Consider the following 22,802-nt stretch of genomic DNA (forward strand, 5'->3'; position numbering starts at 1 on the left):
TATTCCAGGGATTAAACTCAGGTAGCTAACCTTGGCAGCAGGCATCTTTACCTATTGAGCCATCATCTTTCTGGCTGAAGACTACATCTGTTTTGTATTATCATTCAGTTTGATTGGGTGTTTCCTCATGAATCAGTGTCTAGGGAGATAGTTTAGTCTGTAAAGTGTTTGCCCTGCAAGCAGAAATACCCTAGCACCCATGTAGACATGCCTATTGTTGTTGTTGTACATGCTTATGGTCCTAATGATGGGGAGATGGAAACAGGTAGACCCCGAGGCCTTGTTTGTCAGACAGTCTAGCCTAATTTTTGATTTCCAGGCCAGTGAGAAACCTGTCACAAAGGAGGTGGACTGCATTCGTGAGAATGACAGCCAAGGTTATCCTGCAGATACACACACGCGCGCGCGCGCATGCATGCATGCACGACACGCACCCCTGGACTCAACTGGACACATAAATACAAATACATAGACAAATGTAAAAATGGAAGACTTACCTTGCTCTGTCATTCTGTCTTTCTCTGTCTCTGCTGAGACTCAGACCTGAGGCTGCAATTATTCGATAAACCCTCTACCATTGAGCTATTTCTCCTAGCTACTTCCAATTTTTAAAAATGACACAGAATTATTTATAAATAGTGTGTGCAATATATTTGTTGTCAGTATGATGCATTATGGATTATGAGTTACTTCGCCTGTTTTCTTTTTGAATTATTATTAAAAATAACTAAATGGTTTATACTTGCAGGGATACCTATCCTTCCTGGTACCATCTTCCTTAGTAGATCATTTATATCTCCTGCCTGATGAGCACCTTTTGACAGAGGATGAGACAACCATATCAGATGGTAATAATTGTTCTATCTCTAGTTGACCCCTTTCCTACATGAATCTTATGTTTTATTTTAGATGGCCACAAAAATCATTAATTACCACTGTGATCTGTGTTTATGAATCTACCTCATTGAAGTTTTTTTTTTTTTAAGCTAGAAAAGTACAAATGCCTATGCTATGGGAAAGGGATCCCTTCTATCTGATTATTGATGCCTCTTTTAATGTAGTATTAATCAATATTCCTTCGCGGCTTCAGACATCAGTGTCAACATTCTCTCCCTCATAGATGCAGATGTGGCTCGGGATGTCATATGTCTTATAAAATGCCTCCGGATGATTGGAGAGTCAGTTACCATGGATATGGCAGTTTTGATGGAAACCAGTTGCTACAACCTACAGTCTCCAGAAAAGGCTGCAGAACACATTTTGGAAGATTTGATCACTATTGATGTGTAAGGAGAATTTAGGGTAAAGTGCATTTCCTAATGGAATTCAGCAGTGTTTGTTATCACAGATTTTAATATATGGTGAAGTATATAAAAAGTCATAGTTTAATGTTAAAGTGATTTTTCTTGAGTCTACATAGATCTTTCCGTGTGTGTGTGTGTGTGTGTGTGTGAGAGAGAGAGAGAGAGAGAGAGAGAGAGAGAGAGAGAGAGAGAGAGAGAGAGAGAGAGAGAGAGAGAGAGAGAGAAATATGCTGGGGAAGACCTGAGTATTTGCATTCTAGGCAACGATCTACCACTAAACTATACCACAGCCCCTGTTTTAGATGTTATGGGGGCAAAGTTAGCATATTTATTCAGGTCTGAAAACAAACTTATAAGATATATTTCTAAAACCCTTTAATTGAACTGGATATTCTAAAAAAACTAATATTTTCCTTGTGTTCAGTTTGTGGGTCACTCCTAAAAAGTTGAAGGTGATTTTATGTGGACTCCGAGTAGCTTGTGCCTGAGTGATTGTCTCCACTACTTTACTATATAACCTGTCTTGAATGTTGTCAATAGTAACAGGAATTTTCTAATTGTCATGTAGAGAAAATGTGATGGAAGACATTTGTAGTAAACTGCAAGAGATCAGAAACCCTGTCCATGCCATTGGACTTCTTATACGGGAAATGGATTATGAAACAGAAGTAGAAATGGAAAAGGGATTTGATCCAGGTAAACAAAGCAAGTGTGCTTTACAGAAAATAATGATCTGGGGATTGGAGGGATGGCTCAGTGGTTAAGAGCATGTACTGTTTTTCCAGAGGAATTGAGTTCACCTCCTAATACCCACATCAGGCAGCTCAAAGCCAATTCTAGGGAATCTGAGTCTCTGGTTTATGGACACCTGCACTCATGTGCACATACCCATATAGAGATAGACACACATACATAGTTAAAATGGTAATAATTGTAAGTGATATGTTTAATGCCATTTTTCCTTTTAAAATCGCTACATTTATTTTGTGTGTGTGCATGCACATATATGCCATGGTGCACATACAAAGGTGCACAAAAGACAACTTGTGGGTAGCTTTTTCCTGTTGCATGGGTCCCTGGGAATGAACTCAGCTTATCAGGCTTGGCAGCAGGTTTCTTTACCTGTTGAACCATCTTGCCAGCTTTTAACTCCATTTTTTATGTTACAGCTCAGCCTTTGAACGTTCGAATGAATCTTTCCCAGCTCTATGGTAGCAATACAGCAGGGTATATTGTGTGCAGAGGTGTGTATAAAATTGCCAGCACTCGTTTCCTGATCTGCCGAGACCTCTTGATCTTACAGCAGCTATTAACACGACTAGGAGATGCAGTAAGTACTACTTGTGGGAAAGCTTGTAAACTCTCAAACCTGTAGAGCCCTGAGAGCCAGAGGTTTGTCTGTGGTGTTCACTTGTCTACATTAGACACAGCCTAACTGGGGCTCTACTAATAGCCCGTGAAAGAAGCAATGTTGGTTACTTTTATTATTGCCATGACAAGGTTCTTGACAAGGCAGCTTAAAGAAGGAAGGGTTTGTCTTGACTTGCTGTTTGAAGGTACAGTCTGTTGTGACTTCAGAAGTGTGAGGTCATATTGCCTCCATGATCAGGTCCCAGTGAGAAATGCTGGCACTCAGCTAGCTTACTTTACATGTGCAGAGTTGTGGCTTAATAAGAAACATTTTAAATGTAGATTGTAAGTACGGAATTAGAGAAAGAGAGGTGTTTAGAAAGAAAGACACCCAAGAGTTTGGGTGTAGACTTTTCTAAGAGAGGGTTACTACTTATTATTGTGTCCCTTTTATTCAGTGCTCAACCCAGCCCATGGGATAGTCCTAGCTACATTTAAGATGGACCATCCCTCCTCAGTTAAATCTTACTTTTCTTTTCTTTAGTTCATACATTCTTATAAACATCCTCAGATATATCCAGAGTTGTATTTCCATGATGATTCTAAATCTCAAGCTGACAGGATTAGTCATCATATAAATAGAAATAAACATAATCAAATACACTCTCTGTGAAGCAGATCACTGTTACTAACCTTGCCTGTTCAGGAGTGTACATTTTCTCAGGTTGGGGCTCCCAGGATATATCTTATTAGTATCACTCTGGGTGGGATAGCAGAGACCTAGGTGTAGAGGACATGGTTACACTAAACAGTTTTGAGCTTGCAGAGTTTTCTGTGGTCCTTTCTGTTCCTTCCTATGCTTCCTTCCCCATCTTTTCCTTCTCATGCTTCAGAGTCCTGACTGCACTGCATACTCCAACTGTGCTGTGAAAAACATAATTTTTTTGCCCACAATTGAATCTTTTTGTTCCTTGGACACTCCAGGGCTGAGTATCAAACCCTCAGACCCAGGTTAGACCAATAATGTATAAAGATCCAGAAGGCTTATAAGGCCCCCAGAAGTGTTTATACTTTATATATAAATATATAATTTTTCAAGATCCATTTTTATTTTAGCTAGGCATTGTAGCACAAACCTTTAATCTCAGCAGGGGGTTGGGATAGACGACATGATGCCGACAGAAGCAGGTGGATCTCTGTGAGTTTGAGGCCAGCCTGGTCTATGTAGAAAGTTCTAAGACATGTAGAGAGACCCTGCTTTGAAAAAACAAATTTTTTTTATTTGTATGAGTATTTGCCAGCATGTATGTATGTGCACTACATGCATGCTTGGTGCCCTCAAAGGTCAAATGAAGACATCAGATCCCCTTGAACTGGTGTTATGGTTGTTCATGACCCACAGTGTGGGTGCTAGAAACTGACCCTGGGTCCTCTACAAGAGCAACCCTCTGAGCCATCTTTCCAGCTCCAGGAAGCTAATTTTAAAACCCCAACAAAAAATAGGAAACCCAGCAATCAAGGAAATCCCAGCAGTCAAGGCCAGCCTAATCTACAGAATGAGTTTTAGGACAGCCAGAACTACACTATGTAGACCAGGCTAGCAAACTAACAAAACCTCCTCCCTCTACTGAAGTTAGAGTCATGTGCCACCGTGCCCAACTCCTATGCCTTTTTCAATAAACAAAAAGCAATAGATATTTATAATAGAACCTTTATGAAATATATGTAAGCTACTTAACAGTCATCTATAATCATATACCCAGTAATAAACAGAGTATGCATTTTGTTGTGTGTTCCTTTTCTATGTAAATAGTTTTTTTGTTTCATTTATAAAAGTGGAATATTTAGTATTTTAGTAGCTACCTAGTACAATTTTAACTTCATTTTTCTTGGCTATCCAAGGTGTTGCCAGTTTTGTGTTTGTTTTTTCTTTTTGGTAGGTATCAGGAGTCTCATGTAGCATCAAACTCAATATGTAGCTGAGGCCAACCTTCAGCTACTGTTCCTCCTGCCCCTATGTCCCAGCTGCTAGGAAACAGCATGGACCACCATACCCTTTACTGCCAGATCTTTGATTATCTCTAGAGTAAGTTCTGAGAAGTAGAGTTAATAGTCAGAGGCGGTACATGTTTTTAAGACTGGATATTGGGGCTGGAGAGATGGCTCAGAGGTTAAGAGTACTGACTGCTCTTCCAGAGGTCCTGAGTTCAATTCCCAGCAACCACACGGTGGCTCACAACCATCTACAATTCAATCTGGTGCCCTCTTCTGGTATGTAGGCTGAACACTGTATATGGAATAAATAAACCTTAAAAAAAAAAAAAAGACTGGGTATCATTGACAGATTTGCATCTATTGGTCATACCTGTTTTTACATAAACTCCAGCAGCAGCAATGGAAGAGACTTAGATTTCCCTGTTGCTTTGTTTCTTTTCACCATTAGCTTCCTTGAATCAGAACTGTTTTGAGCCATGTGTGGTGATGTACATTTGTAATCCAGCCTTCTGCAAGCAGAGACATGCAGGTCTCTGAGAATTCAAGGCTAGCCTGATCTACATAATGACTTCTAGACAGCCAAGGTTATGAAAAGAAGCCCTGTCATAAAAAAGAAACAAAAACAAAAGAGAAAGAAAACTGTTTTAGTTTGTTGTTGTTGTTGGGTATATTTGTTTGTTTTGACTGTTACTATTCAGCAAAATACTTTTCCAGTACAGTAGTGTGTGTACTGCCTTTACAATATTGTTCCCTTAACTGTATTGCTTTATTTTACCTCTTCTAAACCTCAGGAGTTACCTACCCTAACAGCTTACCATCTCTTCTGTCCTAGGTGATCCTGGGAGCTGGTCAACTCTTTCAAGCTCAGCAAGACCTGCTTCATCGCACAGCTCCTCTGCTCTTGTCTTACTACCTCATTAAGTGGGCAAGTCAGTGCTTGGCAACTGACGTTCCCATTGACACGCTGTGAGTTTATCCTTCATTATTTTGGAATAGAGGTATTTTTAAAATAGGTTATGGGGCTTGTCTGTTTGCTGTGGTGCTGGGAATTGAACTGGGGGGTCTTTTTTAAACATTTTGTTGCACGAACAATTAACCTTTAAGAATCAGAGTAGTTGGGGCTGGAGAGATGGCTCAGTGGTTAAGAGCATCAGCTAGTCATCAGAGGACAGGGGTTCAATGCCCAGCACCCACATGGCAGCTCACAACTGTCTATAAGTCAAATTCTAGGGTACCCAATGCCCTGTTCTTGCCTCCACTGTCACTGTACAAACATTGTGCACAGATATACATACATGCAAGACAACCTTATACAAATAATAAATTTAAAAGGAATTATGTTTATTTAAAAAAATTAACTTTTTTGGTTTTGTTTTGTTTTTCTAGACAGGGTTTCTCTGTGTTGTTTTAGAGGCTGTCCTGGAACTTGCTCTGTAGACCAGGCTGGCCTCAAACTCACAGAGATCCTCCTGCCTCTGCCTCCCAAGTGTTGTGATTAAAGACATGCACCATCAACGCCCAGCTAAAAATAATTAACATTTTTATGTCCTCCATTTTTAACAATTGAGGGTAATTTCTCAGAAAGTAATGTTACTATATATGTGTTAAAGTTTGTGTGTAATGTGGAGACAGGTCATATTGATGACATAATAAGATGAAGCAGGAGTTAGACCATACACAAAATGGAAAAATCCAGTGATTGCAGTGTTCTCCTGTTCCTTTCCCTGTTGCTCTGTTAAAATACGCTGACAAAGGCGGCTGCAGCCCACGGTTGGAGGATAAGTGGCTGCAGGAGCTTGAAGCAGCTGGTCACATGTACACTCGCTGAGCAGAGCACGGTGAGCGCTCATGTGCAGTACCTGGCTCCCTTTCTCCATGGCATACAGTAGTCTAGGACTCCCTGCCTAGGATGGCCTCAACCACAAGTCAGAGTACACATTTCAGAAAGTCCCTCAGACATCCTCTGAGGACCCCCATGCTAGATGACCCTTCACAGGTATGTCTGAATGCTTGCCTCCCATCAAGTTGACAGGTAATACAGTTGTATTAGTCGGTGAGCTCTGGCACACAGTGACTTTATTTTTCTTAAGCTTTCAGTAGAGTTTTTAATACACTTTATTAATTAAATCATCAATGTAAAATGAACATACACAATGTTTAACAGAGTTTTTACTAGGCTGTTTTCTCTTTTCTCATAGGGAATCTAATCTGCAACATTTGTCAGTACTGGAATTAACTGATTCTGGTGCCTTAATGGCAAATAAATTGGGTAAGGAGTAGGCTGTGTATATATTAAAATGTTCTTTTGTCATCTTTGTTAATAGAAATGCCTTGTTCTTTGCTTTCATGCCATGAGCAACCTATGGCCTGAGGCCTGTGGTTATGGTAAGACATCTGTGAAGATTAGGTATAAATGAGGGCTGTTGTAGATGTATATGTGGCACAAATAAATGCTATTAGGAAGATAATAGAAGGCCACCAAGAGAAAGCTTCTTGAGAATCTGGCTCTTGCCTTTAGTCTCCCTCCTCCCCTTCCTCCCCCCCCCCCCCCTCTGGTTTTTAGTATTTCAGGACAGAGTTTCTCTGAGTAGCCTTGGCTGCCCTGGAACTTGCTCTGGCCTGAACTCACAGAGATCCACCTGCCTCTGCCTTCCTAATGCTGGGATTAAAGGCGTGCTCCAGTGATTAACTCAACAAAATCAAAGTTCTCAATTTACTAAGTGGTTTTTGTAGTCTTAGTCAAAAATATTTAAAGGTCTCTTGCTTATGCTTCAGTACTGTTGTAGAGGATTTGTTTGAGGTAAAATGTGGAATATTGGGACTATATTATAAAAGGTTTGTAGACAAATTGTTTAAGTATAATGAGATCATAAATTTATTTAAGTGGCTTTCCCATTGCATTTGTACAGTATGTCACATTTTGCAAACTGATTTTATTGATAATAGCACTCATGATTCATTGTATGTTTTAAAATGATCATTGCCCTTTGTTGCTGGCATAAAATGAATTACCATGATCTTTATTAAAAGTTGATACTGCATTTACAATTTTCTTTTTTTTTTAAGTGTCTAGTCCTCAGACAATTATGGAGTTATTCTTCCAAGAAGTTGCAAGAAAACATATTATATCTCATCTCTTCTCTCAGCCAAAAGCCCCTTTGAGCCAAACTGTATTGAATTGGCCTGAAATGATTACTGCAATTACCAGTTATTTGTTGCAGCTTTTGTATCCTTTTACTTGAAAGCCAGGTGACAATTCTGTTTTAATTGTCTGTAAAGCATTTATTCTGCCTGTGTGATGAAGTTCTCTTAGTGCTGGGGATCAAAATCCAGGGCAGCACATACTAGATAAGTGTTTTAAGACATAGCTAACTATGCCTACAACCCTAGGGCTTTTCTTGTTTTTATTTTTATTTAAATCTTTCATTGACTCTTCTGAGTTTGATGCCCATTAATATGTATCACTCAATAAGTTTCACTTAAATAAATAAACTAATAAGTTTCACTCAAAAGGGGGGAAGTTCCTTAATACATTAACTAGATGGCCTAGCAATCCTGGTTGTCTCTTTCTTGAATGTTTGATGGGAAATTGCCAGTATGTACAATTGCAGGTGAGTTTTGTTGAACATTTCTTACCATTCTTATAAAGGTCATTGATAGATTATAGATTCTTTATCTGTGTGAATGTTAACTACATTTTAACTGCGCTGATAGCAAGAACTACAAAAATTAAACTTGATTATGCCAAGACATGTCCCAATGGGCAATAAATCATTGTGTGTTGGGGGGGAGGTGCTCTTTCTCTATCCCTGCCTCTGCAGTCCCAGGCATTGAAGCTAGGACCTTGAATATGTTAAGAAAGAGCTCTGCTGCAGAGCCTAGTGGCAGACCCCTTTAATCCCAGCACTTAGAAGGAAGAGGCAGGTAGTTCTCTGTGAGTTTGAGGACAGCCTGGTCTATATAGTGATTTGCAGACCACCCAGAGCTACAAGAGAAGACCTTGTCTCAAAAAGCAAAAAGAAAGAAAAGGGAAAAGCTCCCTAGACTCTAGGGAGAATGACTAAGGCAAGTAGAATCCCTGTGGGAATCATTTGGCCTGGCCCTAAGATAACATAGAAGCCACTTAGGCTGTTATAAAGTACAAATGACATCTCAGAAGGATGAGTTTTATGGCCTAGAAGCAATGCATAAGATTCTAAGGGGGAAGGATCTGGGATAGTAAAACCTAAATTCTGGAATATACAGGCTGGCTCATCAGGCAGAAAAGGGTCACCAGGTTATAAAACTACATCCATTCCTAGCATTCCAGGAAGAACAACTAAACACTGATTCCACTAAAAGATAAGCTTTGTGTTTAACTCTCCTAGCTTATCTATGTGCACAAGGCCTTCTATGCCCTCCACATCCCTGTTTCTATTTCTGAACCATGTGCTCACCTGATGCTCATGGAAATCAGAAGGCATTGAATCCCCTCGAACTAGAGTTAACAGATGGTTGTGAACTATCATGAAGGTGCTTAGAACTGAACGCAGATCATCTACAAGAGCAACAAGTGTTCTTAACCACTGAGCCATTTCTCTGGTCATTTTGTTTTTAATTCTTCCCTCTTTAGCAGTGGCTCACAGCCATAGACATGCAGCCTAAGTCTCCTTTCTGAACTACTCAGAAAAACATGCTTTTTCCTTTTTTATTTTATTGTTATTTTTATTTCTGAATCTTCAAAGCATGATTTCCCTAACATTTGGGCATCACCTTTTCTCCAAAGCTTCCCTCCTTGTGTAGCTGGCCTCCATGCTAGCTTAACTCAAACAACATGGTTTTCTCTCTTGATCTTTACATCTTTCTCCTCTAGGCAGCTGCTACCCTGGGATTTTTCTTTTAAACTATAATAAAATTGTCCTCAAATTCACCAAGAAAACTTTTCCATTCTTACTAGGTCATCTATAATAAAAGAACAAACCATTTACGTATAAATCCTTTATTGGACTGTACTCACTGAATGTGGGAGCACCAAAAATTGGAAACTTGCTTAGATGTGAAGTATACGAGCTTACCTCTGTGATTTTTGAACTCCTTTACCTGCTGTGTTATAGTGAGGACAGGCTCACCGTGGTACCCAGGCTGGCCTCATCCTCTTGACAACTGAAAGGGGTAAACTAAACTCAAGGGCTTCACTTCTAATAATTTAGAAATAAAGGGACCAGACCCTCACTCAGTCCCCTGCTTTAGTAGCCATGACAGGCTACAGAAAAGACATGTAGGCCTCTGATACAAAGAAATTCCAGATCCTCTGGCCTTCTGGAGTCTAGGGCCAAAACTGAACACAAAGAAGCTCCAGACCCTCCCCACCACAGCCTCCTAGATACTTGGTTCCTGGGAACTGTTTGGCCACAAAAGAAACTCCAGGGGGAACCAAAACCTCCCCTGTAGTCTCCAGGATATAGCTCTGAAAACTGTTGGTATCTATGTACAACAGGCCACCTGCAAGTAACAAGACAATGCCATAGAAACCACAGAATGTTCCCTCTCAGCACTGACCAATGAGAATAATTGATACACAGGTATTTCATGCCAAAATATGACTTTGAGAAATTCTCCTAATTGTTCCCAAATATCAACCAATCAGAAACCAACCCATACCTACTGATGTAATCCTGTAACTTTGTCTTTAAAACCTAGCAGTAGACAGGGAACTTCACTCCCTCTGGAGGCTGCTGCGTTGGCTTGCTGGACGGGGTCCCTCTCGTGGTTGGATGAGCAATCAATACAATTAAAACCTTGCTTTGACAGTTTGGTGGGTCTGTCTTCCTGGTGGTCTCTGGGGATCTTTGCAACTTGGACACAACAGCAAGTGATCTTCCTGTCCCCAACTTGGATTAATTGTGATTATAGGCATGTGCCACTACCCCATGGTGTCTAGCTTTATGTAAAAATTTACTAACTGGATTCATTTTCAATCTCTGGGATTTCAAAAGTAAAACCTTATACTGAACACTCTCTTCTCCCTCGGAAGAAGTTAGAAATGACTGTTCTTAAGTAGTGCTTATTTTCTAAGCAGAAAGTTCTCTTATCCTTTTAGGATTATATTCAGCTATTGCATCCGTGGTGTCAAGTCAATGTTGGATCCTGTCGATTTATGCTGGGACGGTGTTATCTGGTTACAGGAGAAGTACAAAAGGTAAATTACATTTGAGTGGTGAGGAAGACACCTGGCTTCCATCTAACTGAAATATAGGAGATGGGAGGCATAGAATCTTATAGAAAAGGTTAAAGAAGACTGACCAGTAAAGGACGTCATATGTGTTAGGATTGGCCAGCTACTAGTACTTTGTTAATTAGTACAGGGAAATAAGAATACATTAAAATCCCTATGCCTTAGTTACAGATGTTTTTAGGAGTTAGTGATGCATTTTTTAAAAGCTGAATTTACTTAAAATGCACATGGTTGGACCTGGCAGATGGTTCAGCAGTGAGAGCTCAGGCTGTCTTGCCGTAGGATCCAGGTTTAATTCCTAGTCCATGTCACAGACTACAACCAAGTGTAGTCTCAGTAAAGAACGATATGAAGCTTTCTGGCAAGTGTTGCACAGACATACATGCACGCAAAACATCCATACGTAATAAAGTTTAAGAAAAAAAGAGACTGACTTAGTGAACAATCATACCTACCAGTTACATTCTTTAGTTGGTAACATGCTACTGTGTAGTTGCCTTATTACTAATTTATCTGATTAAAAACATAAAGATACAGCCAGGCATTGGTGATGCACACGTTTAATCCCAGCATTCTTGGGAGGCAGAGGTAGGCGGATCTCTGTGAGTTTCTGACCAGCCTGGTGTGTAAGAGCAAGTTCCAGAACAGTGTGTAAGAGCAAGTTCCAGAACAGCTCCAAAGCCACAGAACCCACATAGTGGGAGGGAAGAATGATTTCCTAAAACCGTTCTCTGACCTCTGTATGTGTGCTGTAGCACATGTGCACGAGTAGCAGCTGTAAAAAAACGAAAATTCTTTTTTTCTACATTAGAAAACTTTAAGAAAAAATATTAAATGATTCTTTGAAATTTAGATTTGGCAGCCAAGCATGATAATGCATACCTTTAATCCCAACACTTGGGAGGCACAGGTAGTCAAATCTCTGAGTTTGAGGCCAGCCTAATCTATATCGTGAGTTCCAACACAGCTAGAGCTACATATAATGACCCTGTCTCAAAAAACCAAAACAGATAAACAAAAGACATTTAGATTTGACAGAAAATGTGAATGTAATAAAGTTTTTTTTTTTTTTGGTTTTTGTTTTTTTTGTTTGTTTGTTTTGTTTTTTTGGTTTTACGAGCCAGGGTTTCTCTGTATTGTTTTGGAGGCTGTCAGTCCAGCCTGGCCTGGAACTCACAGAGATCCGCCTGCCTCTGCCTTCCGAGTGCTGGGATTAAAGGCGTGCGCCACCACCACCTGGCAATAAAGTCTTTCTTAAACAATTGTGTTTCTATTTAGCTTTTCCTAGTATATATATCCTGATTTACAGTGGCTAGAATTGGAATAAGCTTTTTTTGTTGTTGTTGAAACAGGGTCTCACTATGTAGCCCAAGCTGGCCTCACACTTAAATATCTCCCTGCCTCTGCCTCAAGACTGAGATTAGAGGTGTATCCCACTATGCCCAGCCTTTGAAAGATCTCTTGTAAGTCACTTTGTATTTATCCTTTATTTCTTCAGGCTCTGGAATGTTTCTGTCAGGCAGCATCGGAAGTCGGCAAAGAAGAATTCTTAGATCGCTTGATCCGCTCAGAGGATGGGGAGATTGTGTCCACTCCCAAGCTACAATATTATGATAAGGTACAGTGTTGTGGTCTGGCCTCAAAGCACTCTGTACAGAAGCATGCTTGGAGTAATACATTGTCTTGGCATTGAATTGCTCCTACAACTTTCAAGTAAAAGCAGAAGCAGGCACGTGGAGAAACTATGGGCTTCTCTCTTGCAAGGAACCATTAATGTTTATCGACACAAGTTTAACTGGTATTCTGTTGGTCCATTTGTTACCCTCTGGGGTAGGCATCTTGGAAGAGTCACGTATCTCAGCTACGTGTGAGGGTAAGGTAGTCCCACCTTCATCTGTCCCTTCTTGTTCAGTAGGTTATGTTTACATGACCAAATAGATTCACTCATTTTATTGCTTCATTTGAATAAAACTTTAATTCAGGTACATGCTGAGTGGTGGCATGTACCTGAAGTGCATTTGGGAAGCTGAGGCAGGAGAATCACTTGAGACGAGACATTCAGCACCTGCTTAGAAAATATAATGAGATTCTGTTTCATTTAAAAAAAAAATAGGTGGGAATATAGCTTAGTATCAGGGTCTTCGTCTAGTGTGTGTGATGTCCTAAGTTTGAACCCCAGGAGAGAAAAAATACCACATAAGCAAGCTGGGCGTGGTGGCTACTCCTCTAATCCCAGCACTCAGGAAGCAGAGGCAGGCAGATCTCTGTGAGTTCAAAACCAGCCTGGTCTACAAGAGCTAGTTCCAGGACAGCCTCCAAAGCCACAGAGAAGCCCTGTCTCGAAAAAAAAAAAAGGAAAAAAAAACCACATAAGCACAGAAGAGCCAGGTTGAAAACAGTATATTCACTGTGAAAGTAAGTACAAACATGAGAAAAAGAGAAAATTAATCTGTGACTAGCTGGTTATTGTTGTAGCATTTTCTGGTAAAACAAATGAATTTTACACTGAGCTGTGGTTGGTTTTTGACGTAGCATCTCATGTAGCCTGGCCTGGTTGAGTTTAATGTGTAACTCTTGTTCCTCTTACCTTCACATCTCAAATCTGGGATTATTGTGTCCATCTTGGCATCTCACCCTGTGGTGCTGCTTAACTGACCGGGTGGTCCTCAGACGTGCACAAGGTCTCTGCCACTGAGCTACACTTCAGTTCCCTCGTCAGTACCTTTGATTTCATCATGATCTCTCCTAACTAACTTTTCTGGGTAACTTAGAACCATTGGAATTCTACTGTCAGATGAATTTTTGGTTTTTTATCTGTATGTGTAAGTGAATGCCAGTGCCTAGGGAGGCTTCTGATCTCCCCAGAGCTAAAGTTATAGGCACGGAGTGCTACCTGATGTGGATGCTGGGGATTGAAGTCAAGTGCACTACAAGAGCTAAAGGTGCTCTTAACTGCTGAGCCGTCTCTTCAGCCCCCAGTCACATGAGTTTTAACAGACATTTCTCAACTTCTTAGGTTTTACGTCTACTGGATGTTGTTGGACTGCCCGAGCTGGTAATTCAGCTCGCTACATCAGCAATTACTGAAGCCGGTGATGACTGGAAAAGTCAGGTAAACACTAATTAAATTCGTTTTCCTTAAGATTGTTATAGGTATATTTTAATTTCTAATGCTCTTTTTTGATAATTTGATTCAGGCTACTTTAAGAACATGCATTTTCAAACATCATTTGGATTTGGGTCACAATAGTCAAGCATATGAAGCCTTAACCCAGATTCCTGATTCCAGCCGGTAATCTCCTAGTCATTTTTAGAGAAAGCAGTTTACCAGCCCTGTTTAACTCCTGAGACAATTTACCTTTATCTCCTTCTCTCCCCTTCTAGGCAGTTAGACTGTTTGCGACAGCTGGTGGTAGTTCTTTGTGAACGCTCCCAACTGCAGGATCTTGTAGAGTTTCCCTATGTGAATCTGCATAACGAGGTAATTAATTTGTCCACTTTGTCTAGTAACAAGCCTTTCAGCTGCCTTCATTGCTGCTAACTTCAGCATCTGATTGCTCACCTTTTGCTAGGTCGTAGGAATAATTGAATCACGTGCTAGGGCTGTGGACCTTATGACTCACAATTACTACGAACTTCTCTATGCTTTTCATATCTACCGCCACAATTACCGAAAAGGTGAGCAACTCAACGAGAACTTCGGTGTTGAAAGCAACTTTGTGAGTTTAGTCATATTTTCAAAACATTGTGTATTGGATTATGTCTAAGTATAAGATTAGTTTCAGCCTTTTGATGATTGTCCAGTAACACTACAAAATATATATATATATATATTTGTTCAATAATATTGAAAAACAATTTTTGAGCATACTGAATATATATTGAATATATGTAAAATTGAATATATATATAGGCTATATATTTTAACATGACATGATTTTTTTTTATTTTTTATTTTATGTGCATTGGTGTTTTGCCTGCATGTATGTGTGTGAAGGTATCAGATCTTGGAGTTATAAACAGTTGTGAACTGCCATGTGGATGCTGGGAATTGAACCCGGGTCCTCTAGTCAGCAGTCAACTCTCAACTCTCAACCCCTGAGCCATCTCTTCAGCCCTATTTTTTAATGGTTTTTTTTTTTCCTGTGCTCATGTGTCATGGCAGACTTTTTTTTTTTTTTTTTTTTTTTTTGACATCAGAGGACAGTTTACAGAGTAGGTTCTCTCCTCTGACCGTGTATGTAGGTTCCAGGGATCAAACATGGGTTTTCCAGTTTGGTAGTAAATGCCTTTATTCACTGAGCTATCTCACCAACCCCGTGTTGGCAGTTTTTTCTATTATTTTTGCCTTTGTTTTCTTTTTTCATATTGGCGCTCAAGCTCAAGAGCCCAGGTATTAGGCAAAGGATGTACAACTGAACTACCTCTAGCCTTTTTTTTTTCTTTCTGTGTTAGTCATTTGGTTTTGGTTTTTGGTTTTTTGAGGCAGGGTTTCTCTGTATTGTTCTGGAGGCCATCCTGGAACTCGCTCTGTAGACCAGGCTGGCCTCAAACTCACAGAGATCCGCCTGCCTCTGCCTCTCGAGTGCTGGGATTAAAGGCGTGCACCACCAACGCCCGGCATGTGTGTTAGCCATTTGTAAGTGAACTGTTCAGAGCTAACATGACGTTCCAAGTGTTGCATGACCGCTCTCCAAAACTTTTCCTCCTAAGAAACTGAAGGTCTGAGCCACTGTCCCTCTTTGCTCTCCATTCCCAACACACACTATTCTGGTTGCCTTCTGGGTTTGTCTGCCACCTTCTCCAGTGCTCATCTTTGGAGCTGGCTTATTTGAATTAGCTTGACTTTATGGTTCATCTGTGTGGCTGCATGTGCTAGAATTTCTTTTTATGTCTCCTTTTAAGATTGAGTTATAGCCCAGGTGATGCACACCTTTAATCCCAGCACTCGGGGGCAGCCTGGTCTACGGAGTGAGTTCCAGGACAGGCTCCAAAGCTACAGAGAAACCCTGTCTTGGAAAAACCAAGAAAAAGAAAGAACTCAAAGTCATCTTTAGCTGAAACGTGAATTCAAGGCCAACCAGGATTCATAGCTATTGTACTTTTTACATTCCCTGAGAAGGTGCCACAAGGGTTGTATTCCATATTTTCACCAGTAGTTTCTGTGTGTGGCTTTAAGTTTCACCAACAGTTTTGTGTGTGGCAACTCAGTGTTGCCTCAAATTTTAGTATCTCATGTGTAACTGATTCTTTTTGTAACTGTAAGGAAACGTTTTTGTCTAATTGACTCTTGTCTTATAGCTGGTACAGTTATGTTTGAATATGGTATGCGTCTTGGCAGAGAGGTTCGAACTCTCCGGGGACTGGAGAAGCAAGGCAACTGTTACCTGGCTGCTATCAACTGTTTACGACTTATTCGTCCAGAGTATGCATGGATTGTACAGCCAGCCTCTGGGACAGTGGTATGAAAACTTTTCTTTGGAGGATTTGAATCATTATAGTTTTGGGGTTTTTTGTTTAGTTGGTTGGTTTTTTTTGTTTTGTTTTGTTTTTGTCCTCAACTATTCTCTCCTTTGCTTCGTTTCATTTAAAATGTCCACTGAAGATGCTGGTTGTAGTGGCGCATACCTATGATCCCAGCACTCAGGAAGTGAAGACAAGGAGGATAGGGACTTGAAAGCAAGTCTGGTGTACATGAGACCCTGTCACAAAAAAGTGCTTAATAAGTGATAGCCACTTTTAAAATCAGTCTTGTTTATAATAGTTACCCTTTGAGAAGGCAGGCACCGTTTTTTCCTATCATGAAGATAGTTTTTTGTGTTACTAGACTATTGTCCAAGGTTACCAGCGAGTGGCCGAGCTATGGAGCTGGTGGATCATGTGCTCTACATACACATCAAATCTATGAGCTTGGTCTAAATTACATGTGATAAGTAAATGAGCCCTTTTGATAAACAACTCCACTTTATTGTGTGATGGTTACAGTACCCCTGTAACAAGAGTTAATGTCAACTGAAATAATAATTCATCGCCAGGTGTGGTGGTGTATGCCTTTGATCCCAGCACTTGGTAAGCAGAAGCAGGTGGACTATGGCTTTGAGGCTAACCTAGTCTACACAGTAAGTTCCAGGACAGCCTAAACTGCATAGTGAGACTCTGACTTAAAAATTAAAAGAATATAAATAGTAACAAAATTCTATTGAGAATTTAAGCATGAATGCTCTAATAGTTAATAGTGTTTTTGTTTAAGAATGTACATTGAGCCGGTGGTGGTGCACGCCTTTAATCCCAGCACTCAAGAGGCAGAGGCAAATGGATCTCTGAGTTTTTGAGGCCAGCCTGGTCTTCAAAGGGAGTTCCTGGACAGTCTCCAATCTGGAGAGAGGTGGGGGGAGGGAGGAGAGAGAGAGAGAGAGAGAGAGAGAGGGAGAGAGAGAGGGAGGGAGGAAGGAAGGAAGGAAGGAAATACTGTCTTTTAGCCAGGCAGTGGTGGTGCACACCTTTAATCCCAGCACTCAGGAGGCAAAGGCAGGTGAATCTATGTGAGTTTGAGGCCAACCTGGTCTACTGAGGGAGTTCTAAGATACTCAAGGCTTCACAGAGAGACCTTGTCAGTACCTCTCCACCACAATCACCACCAAAAAGAAAAGAAAACATTTCTTTTACAGTTAAGCCACTGGTTTTTGTCTTTCAGTCCGATCGCCCTGGAGCATCTCCTAAGAGGAATCATGATGGCGAGTGCACAGTTGCCCCAAGTGAGTCAGGGATTTCTCATCTTTGACAGTGGCCATTGTTACAGTTCAGGAAATGTGGATTAAGGGTGTGTGTTACAGTGATTATATGAAATATAGACAAATGGTAGCTAGTACTATAAATATTACAACATAGTATGTATGGTAAAATTACATCGTTTTAGTTTAGGTTCAACTTTCTAATCTGTTACAGGTTGTCTTAAGAGGCCTTTGAAAATACTGTACTGTTGCTGGAGCGGTGGTGGCATACACCTTTAATCCCAGCACTCAGGAGGCAGAGGCAGGTGAATCTCTGTGAGTTCAAGGCCAACCTGGTCTACAGAGCTAGTTCTAGGACAGCCAGGGCTACACATAGAAACCCTGTCTCAAAAAAACAAAAGAAAAGAAAATACCGGGCTGGAGAGATGGCTCAGCGGTTAAGAGCACTGACTGTTCTTCCAAAGGTCCTGACATACTATCATATAAGAAATGAAAATTACTTTCAAGTGTTTCTTTGGGAGTCTCTATGGCCTAACCTGGCAGTGGGGTGCACTCCTTGAATCACAGAACTAGGGAGGCAGAGGCAGGCAGATCTCTGTGAGTTCAAGGTCAGCCTAGTCTACAAAGCAACGTCCAGGACAGCCAAGGCTACATAGAGAAACCCTGTCTCAGGGGAAATGGGGAGGGGGGCACTAAGGCGGTAACTCAGTGGATAAAGTGCCTGTTGTACAAGCATGAGGACCTGAGTTCAGATCCCCTGTACCCACATGCAAAGCCAGGCATATGGTGTGCACCTGTAACCTTGCACTGAAGAAGACACAGAAAGATCCTTGGAGCTCACTGGCCAGCTAATCTGGCCCAGTTGGTGATTTCTGGGTTCAGTGAAAGACAAAGTCTCAAAAAATAAGGTAAAGTCAGATTTGGTGACACATGCCTTTAATCCTAGCACTCAGACAGGCAGGTATATCTCTGGGTTTAAAGCCTGCCTGGTCTACATAACAAGTTCTAGGCCAGCCAAAACTGTGTAGTCAGACCTGTCTCAAAAAAAAAAGGTAGAAAGAAAAAATGTTGGTGTTGATCATTGTGTTTAAGTTAACTCAGTACCAAACGTCTTCATCAGGAGCCCTTATAAATGGATCATGACCTTTCACAAAGAGCTTGGATTCCAGATTTTCTAATCATTTGGTTTGATTCAACTGTGTGTATAAAGAAAGGGACATTGCTTAATTTTTACTGAATCTTCTGTTTTCTTCATTTCTTCCTTGATGCCTTGAGAGACCTTGTCCCACTCTGGACCCCAAAAGTGAAATGACTTAATATCCACTCAAAATTAACAAGTCCATTTAATAGACACTTCCTTATGCTTTGGGTAATGAAATTTATTTGATTCCTAGCCAATCGGCAAATTGAAATTCTGGAACTGGAAGATCTGGAAAAAGAATGTTCTTTAGCTCGAATTCGACTCACGTTGGCTCGGCATGATCCATCAGCGATTGCCATTGCAGGTAGGAATTTAACTTATAACCAACCTGTAGCAGTGACAAATGGTCGGGCGGTGGGGTGATGGGGTAGGTAGGTCTAAGGCAAGAGAGTGTTACTCGGGTGTTTGTCAGCAATCACAGCTTTTGGTCTCATTTGGGTATGCCCTTGAATACACTAACCAACCATATTCCATTTCCACAGGGAGTTCTTCAGCAAAGGAGATGGTCACTCTCTTGGTTCAGGCTGGCCTCTTTGACACTGCCATATCACTCTGTCAGACTTTTAAGCTTCCCTTAACACCAGTCTTTGAGGGACTTGCTTTTAAGTAAGTAAAAATTACCTTTTAATAGCCCTAGTTTTTGAAGGGCTATGGTAACACATGCCTGTAATCCCAGCACTCCGGAGGCAGAGGCAAGCAGATCTCTGAGTTTGAGGCCAGCCTGGTTTACAGAGTGAGTTCCAGAACAGGCTCCACAGCTACATAGAGAAACCCTGTCTCAAAAAACAACAAAAAGCCTAATTTTGTAATGTCTCAGAGATTCTGTCTTAGCATTTAGTGTGATACAGTAATCATAAGCTGCTGAGCCATTACAGAGAGGTACTCTGATTGTGCAAGAATTTTTTATAATTTTGTTTTAAAAAAATCTTTTATCAGGAGTGGTGAAGAGGTAAAGGCAGGAAAAATGGGGTTTAAGTCCAGTCTCTGCTATATAAGACCATGTCTCAAAAACAAACCAAAAGCCTTGATTTTTTAGCTTTCTTGAGAAGCTACTCTGAATAAGATAATGATAATAGTGTTCATTCTAAATGAGATGTGTTCTTTTCAGTCCTTTGGAGCATCTTTGGCCCTTGTAGTTAGGTTTTGAAAATTTTGTCTTGTTTCTCCTCTTTCTTGTGCATGTGACAGAAGACAACCTGGGATGTTGTTCCTCATAAGCTGTCCATCTTGGTTTTGAGATCTCTCACCAGGGCCTGAAGCTTGCCCTTTAGACTAGGCTGATGGGTTAGTGAGCTTAGGAGCACTCCTGTTTCTACCTCTCCAACACGGGGTAACTGGCATGCCACCATTCTTTTTATTTGGCTGCTGGGGATCAAACATGTATCCTCCACTTGTGTAACAAACACTTCAACCGCTCAGCCATTGTACTGTCCCTAAAAATTCGTTATGAACTGGAAGTTTAGCACAGTGATAGACTTGCCTAGCGTGTGCAGGGTCCTTCGTAAGGTCTATCCTAACACTTGTTTTTTGAGACAGAGTTTCTCCCCATATAGCCCAGAAAGGCCTAAAAGTCATGGTACTTCAGCCTTCTAAGTGCTGATATTACATATGACTTTTTGTTGAAGTTATAGCTATTGGTAAACATTCTAATTTGGGGGTCTGGAGAGATAGTTCAGTGGTTAAGAGCACTGGCTGCTTGGCCTCCACAGGTACCAGACATGCAAAATGGCGCACAGACAAATATGAAGCAAAACACCCATATGTATAAAATAAAATAAATAATTTTTTTTTAAATCTCTGAGTTTGAGGCCAGCCAAGGCTACAGGGTAAGTTCCATGACAGCCAGGGATATTACACAGAGAAACCCTGTCTCAAAAAAAAAGAAAAAAATTTAATGAAACATTCTAATTTTTTAGTTTGGAGACAGGATTTATGTAGCTAGGGCTGGCCTCAAATCTCAGAGATCCACCTGCCTCTGTCTCCCAAGTGCTGGAATTAAACGTGTGCAAATTGTCTCTTGACATCTGATAGGCATGTGGGTCCCCCAGCTGTGTGGCTTTTAGAAGAAGGGGAAGCCTGTACACTAATAATGAATTCAGTAATAGGCCAGAGCTAAAATTGTCTTATCTGCCTAAATGTTGTAGCAAAATTAAGTGGCCCTTCAGCAGATAGCGTGGACCGTTTTCATTGCAGGTGCATCAAGTTGCAGTTTGGAGGAGAAATAACACAAGCAGAAGCCTGGACCTGGCTAGCAGCCAATCAGTTGTCTTCTGTGATCACAACTAAGGAGTCCAGGTAACCCTAGTGTTCCTCTAGGCCTGGGTACATTTACTGTTTGCAAAGCTATAGCACTCTTCCCTTGAATAGATAACTTTTTTGCAAAGGATTTGTTTATGGATGTTTTGCCTGACTGTATGAATATAATGTAAACCATGTGTGTACTTGGTGATCAGGGAAGTCAAAACTGGAGTAATGGATGGTTGTGAGCCACCATGGGGTTACTGGGAATTGAACTCTGGTCCTCTGCAAGAGCAACAAGTACTCTTAATTGCTGGACCATCTCTCCAGCCCCTTGAATAGAACTTTATTCTAACCATTTTATTCATTTATTTCTTGCTCATTTTTGGGGGAAGGGTGTTTGTTTATTTTTGTCTTTTGTTACTTTGAGTTTTTTGAGACAGGTTTTCTCTGTGTAGCGGTGGCTGTCCTGGGACTCAGTCCATAGGCAAGACTGGCCTCAAACTCAGAGAGATCTGCCTGCCTCTGCCTCCTAAGTGCTGGGATTAAAGGCGTGCACCACCACCCTTTTTGGCTAATTCGAGGTTTCTTGTTCTTTTGAAATATGATCTCACTGTGTAGTCCACACTTTTCTCAAATTTTCAGTTCTCCTACCTTGTCCTCCTGAGTGATAGAATTGTTTACATGCATTGGCATACCTGCCTTTATCTGTGTTGGGTGCGTGCGTGCGTGCGTGCGTGCGTGCGTGTGTGTGTGTGTGTGTGTGTGTGTGTGTGTGTGTGTATGTTCTAGTTGTAATTACCTCATATCATATTGATGCTGGGAACAAATGTGGGTCTTCTGGAGAAGCAGCAAGTATTCTTAACCACTGAGCTATCTATTTCTCCAGCCCTCTACTAAGTTTTTATAGAAGCTGGAAGTTGGTTTAGAGATTAGAGACATGGCTCAGTGGTTTAGAGTGGCAGGCAGTCTCTGAGAGTTGAAGGTTGACCTGGTCTACGTAGGGAGATCCAGGACAGCTAGAACTAGGCAGAAACTGTGTCAAATGAATGAGTGAGTGAGTGAATGAATGAATATAAGAGTGTTTATTGATCTTGTAAGACTCGAGTTTGATTCACAGCATCCACATCAGGCAGCTTACAACAGTCATAAATGGATCTCCAGGAGATCTAAGCCATCTCCTGGACCCTGGGGGCACCTGCATTCACATGTACACAGACACATATGTGGACACATAATTTAAAAAAATAAATAAGGGATTGGAGAGATGGCTCAGAGGTTAAGAGCACTGGCTGCTCTTCCAGAGGTCCTGCGTTCAATTTCCAACAACCACATGGTGGCTTACAACCATTTATGATGAGAATGATGCCCTCTTCTGGCATGTAGTCATACATGCAGGCAAAACACTGTATACATAATGAATAAATAAATAAGGGGCTGGAGAGATGACTCTTTTAAAAGCACTCACTGCTCTTTCAGAGAACCTGGGTTCAATTTCCAGCACCCACATGGCAGCTCCCAACTGTCTGTAACTCTAGTTCCAGGGGATCCAATATCCACTTCTGCGTACTGCATGCATGTAGTGCATGATAAGGCAAAACACATAAAATTTTTAAATATTAATTTTAAAAGATTTGTTTGTTTTTAAAAATACCCTTAAAGACAAAAGTCTTTATTTACTTGGTTCAACTATGATTTTTCCTCCATTACTTCTATTAAGCTGAGACTATATGGCTATCATCATAGTGTCCTCTTTACAAGTTATTCTT

At 40.8% G+C, this 22,802-nt stretch overlaps 1 protein-coding gene across 2 annotated transcripts in view; it reads left to right on the plus strand.

The window, feature by feature from the left end:
- Nup160 (nucleoporin 160) overlaps window positions 1-22,802 on the plus strand; it is a 53,759-nt gene that overhangs the window by 23,095 nt on the left and 7,862 nt on the right. For both annotated transcript variants that reach the window (XM_040745732.1, XM_040745733.1), the window contains 19 exons: window positions 749-848; window positions 1,121-1,286; window positions 1,873-2,000; window positions 2,474-2,634; window positions 5,482-5,615; window positions 6,848-6,918; window positions 7,716-7,875; window positions 8,191-8,260; window positions 10,729-10,827; window positions 12,362-12,481; window positions 13,880-13,975; window positions 14,061-14,155; window positions 14,248-14,344; window positions 14,436-14,541; window positions 16,165-16,325; window positions 17,558-17,618; window positions 18,989-19,099; window positions 19,278-19,401; window positions 20,989-21,090. In XM_040745732.1, coding sequence (XP_040601666.1) covers window positions 749-848; window positions 1,121-1,286; window positions 1,873-2,000; window positions 2,474-2,634; window positions 5,482-5,615; window positions 6,848-6,918; window positions 7,716-7,875; window positions 8,191-8,260; window positions 10,729-10,827; window positions 12,362-12,481; window positions 13,880-13,975; window positions 14,061-14,155; window positions 14,248-14,344; window positions 14,436-14,541; window positions 16,165-16,325; window positions 17,558-17,618; window positions 18,989-19,099; window positions 19,278-19,401; window positions 20,989-21,090 — 2,162 coding nt within the window. The remainder of the gene's footprint in view (window positions 1-748; window positions 849-1,120; window positions 1,287-1,872; window positions 2,001-2,473; window positions 2,635-5,481; window positions 5,616-6,847; window positions 6,919-7,715; window positions 7,876-8,190; window positions 8,261-10,728; window positions 10,828-12,361; window positions 12,482-13,879; window positions 13,976-14,060; window positions 14,156-14,247; window positions 14,345-14,435; window positions 14,542-16,164; window positions 16,326-17,557; window positions 17,619-18,988; window positions 19,100-19,277; window positions 19,402-20,988; window positions 21,091-22,802) is intronic.

The sequence above is a fragment of the Mesocricetus auratus genome, unplaced genomic scaffold (assembly GCF_017639785.1).
Source record: "Mesocricetus auratus isolate SY011 unplaced genomic scaffold, BCM_Maur_2.0 Super-Scaffold_100004, whole genome shotgun sequence".
In the NCBI taxonomy this organism is placed as follows: Eukaryota; Metazoa; Chordata; class Mammalia; order Rodentia; family Cricetidae; genus Mesocricetus; species Mesocricetus auratus.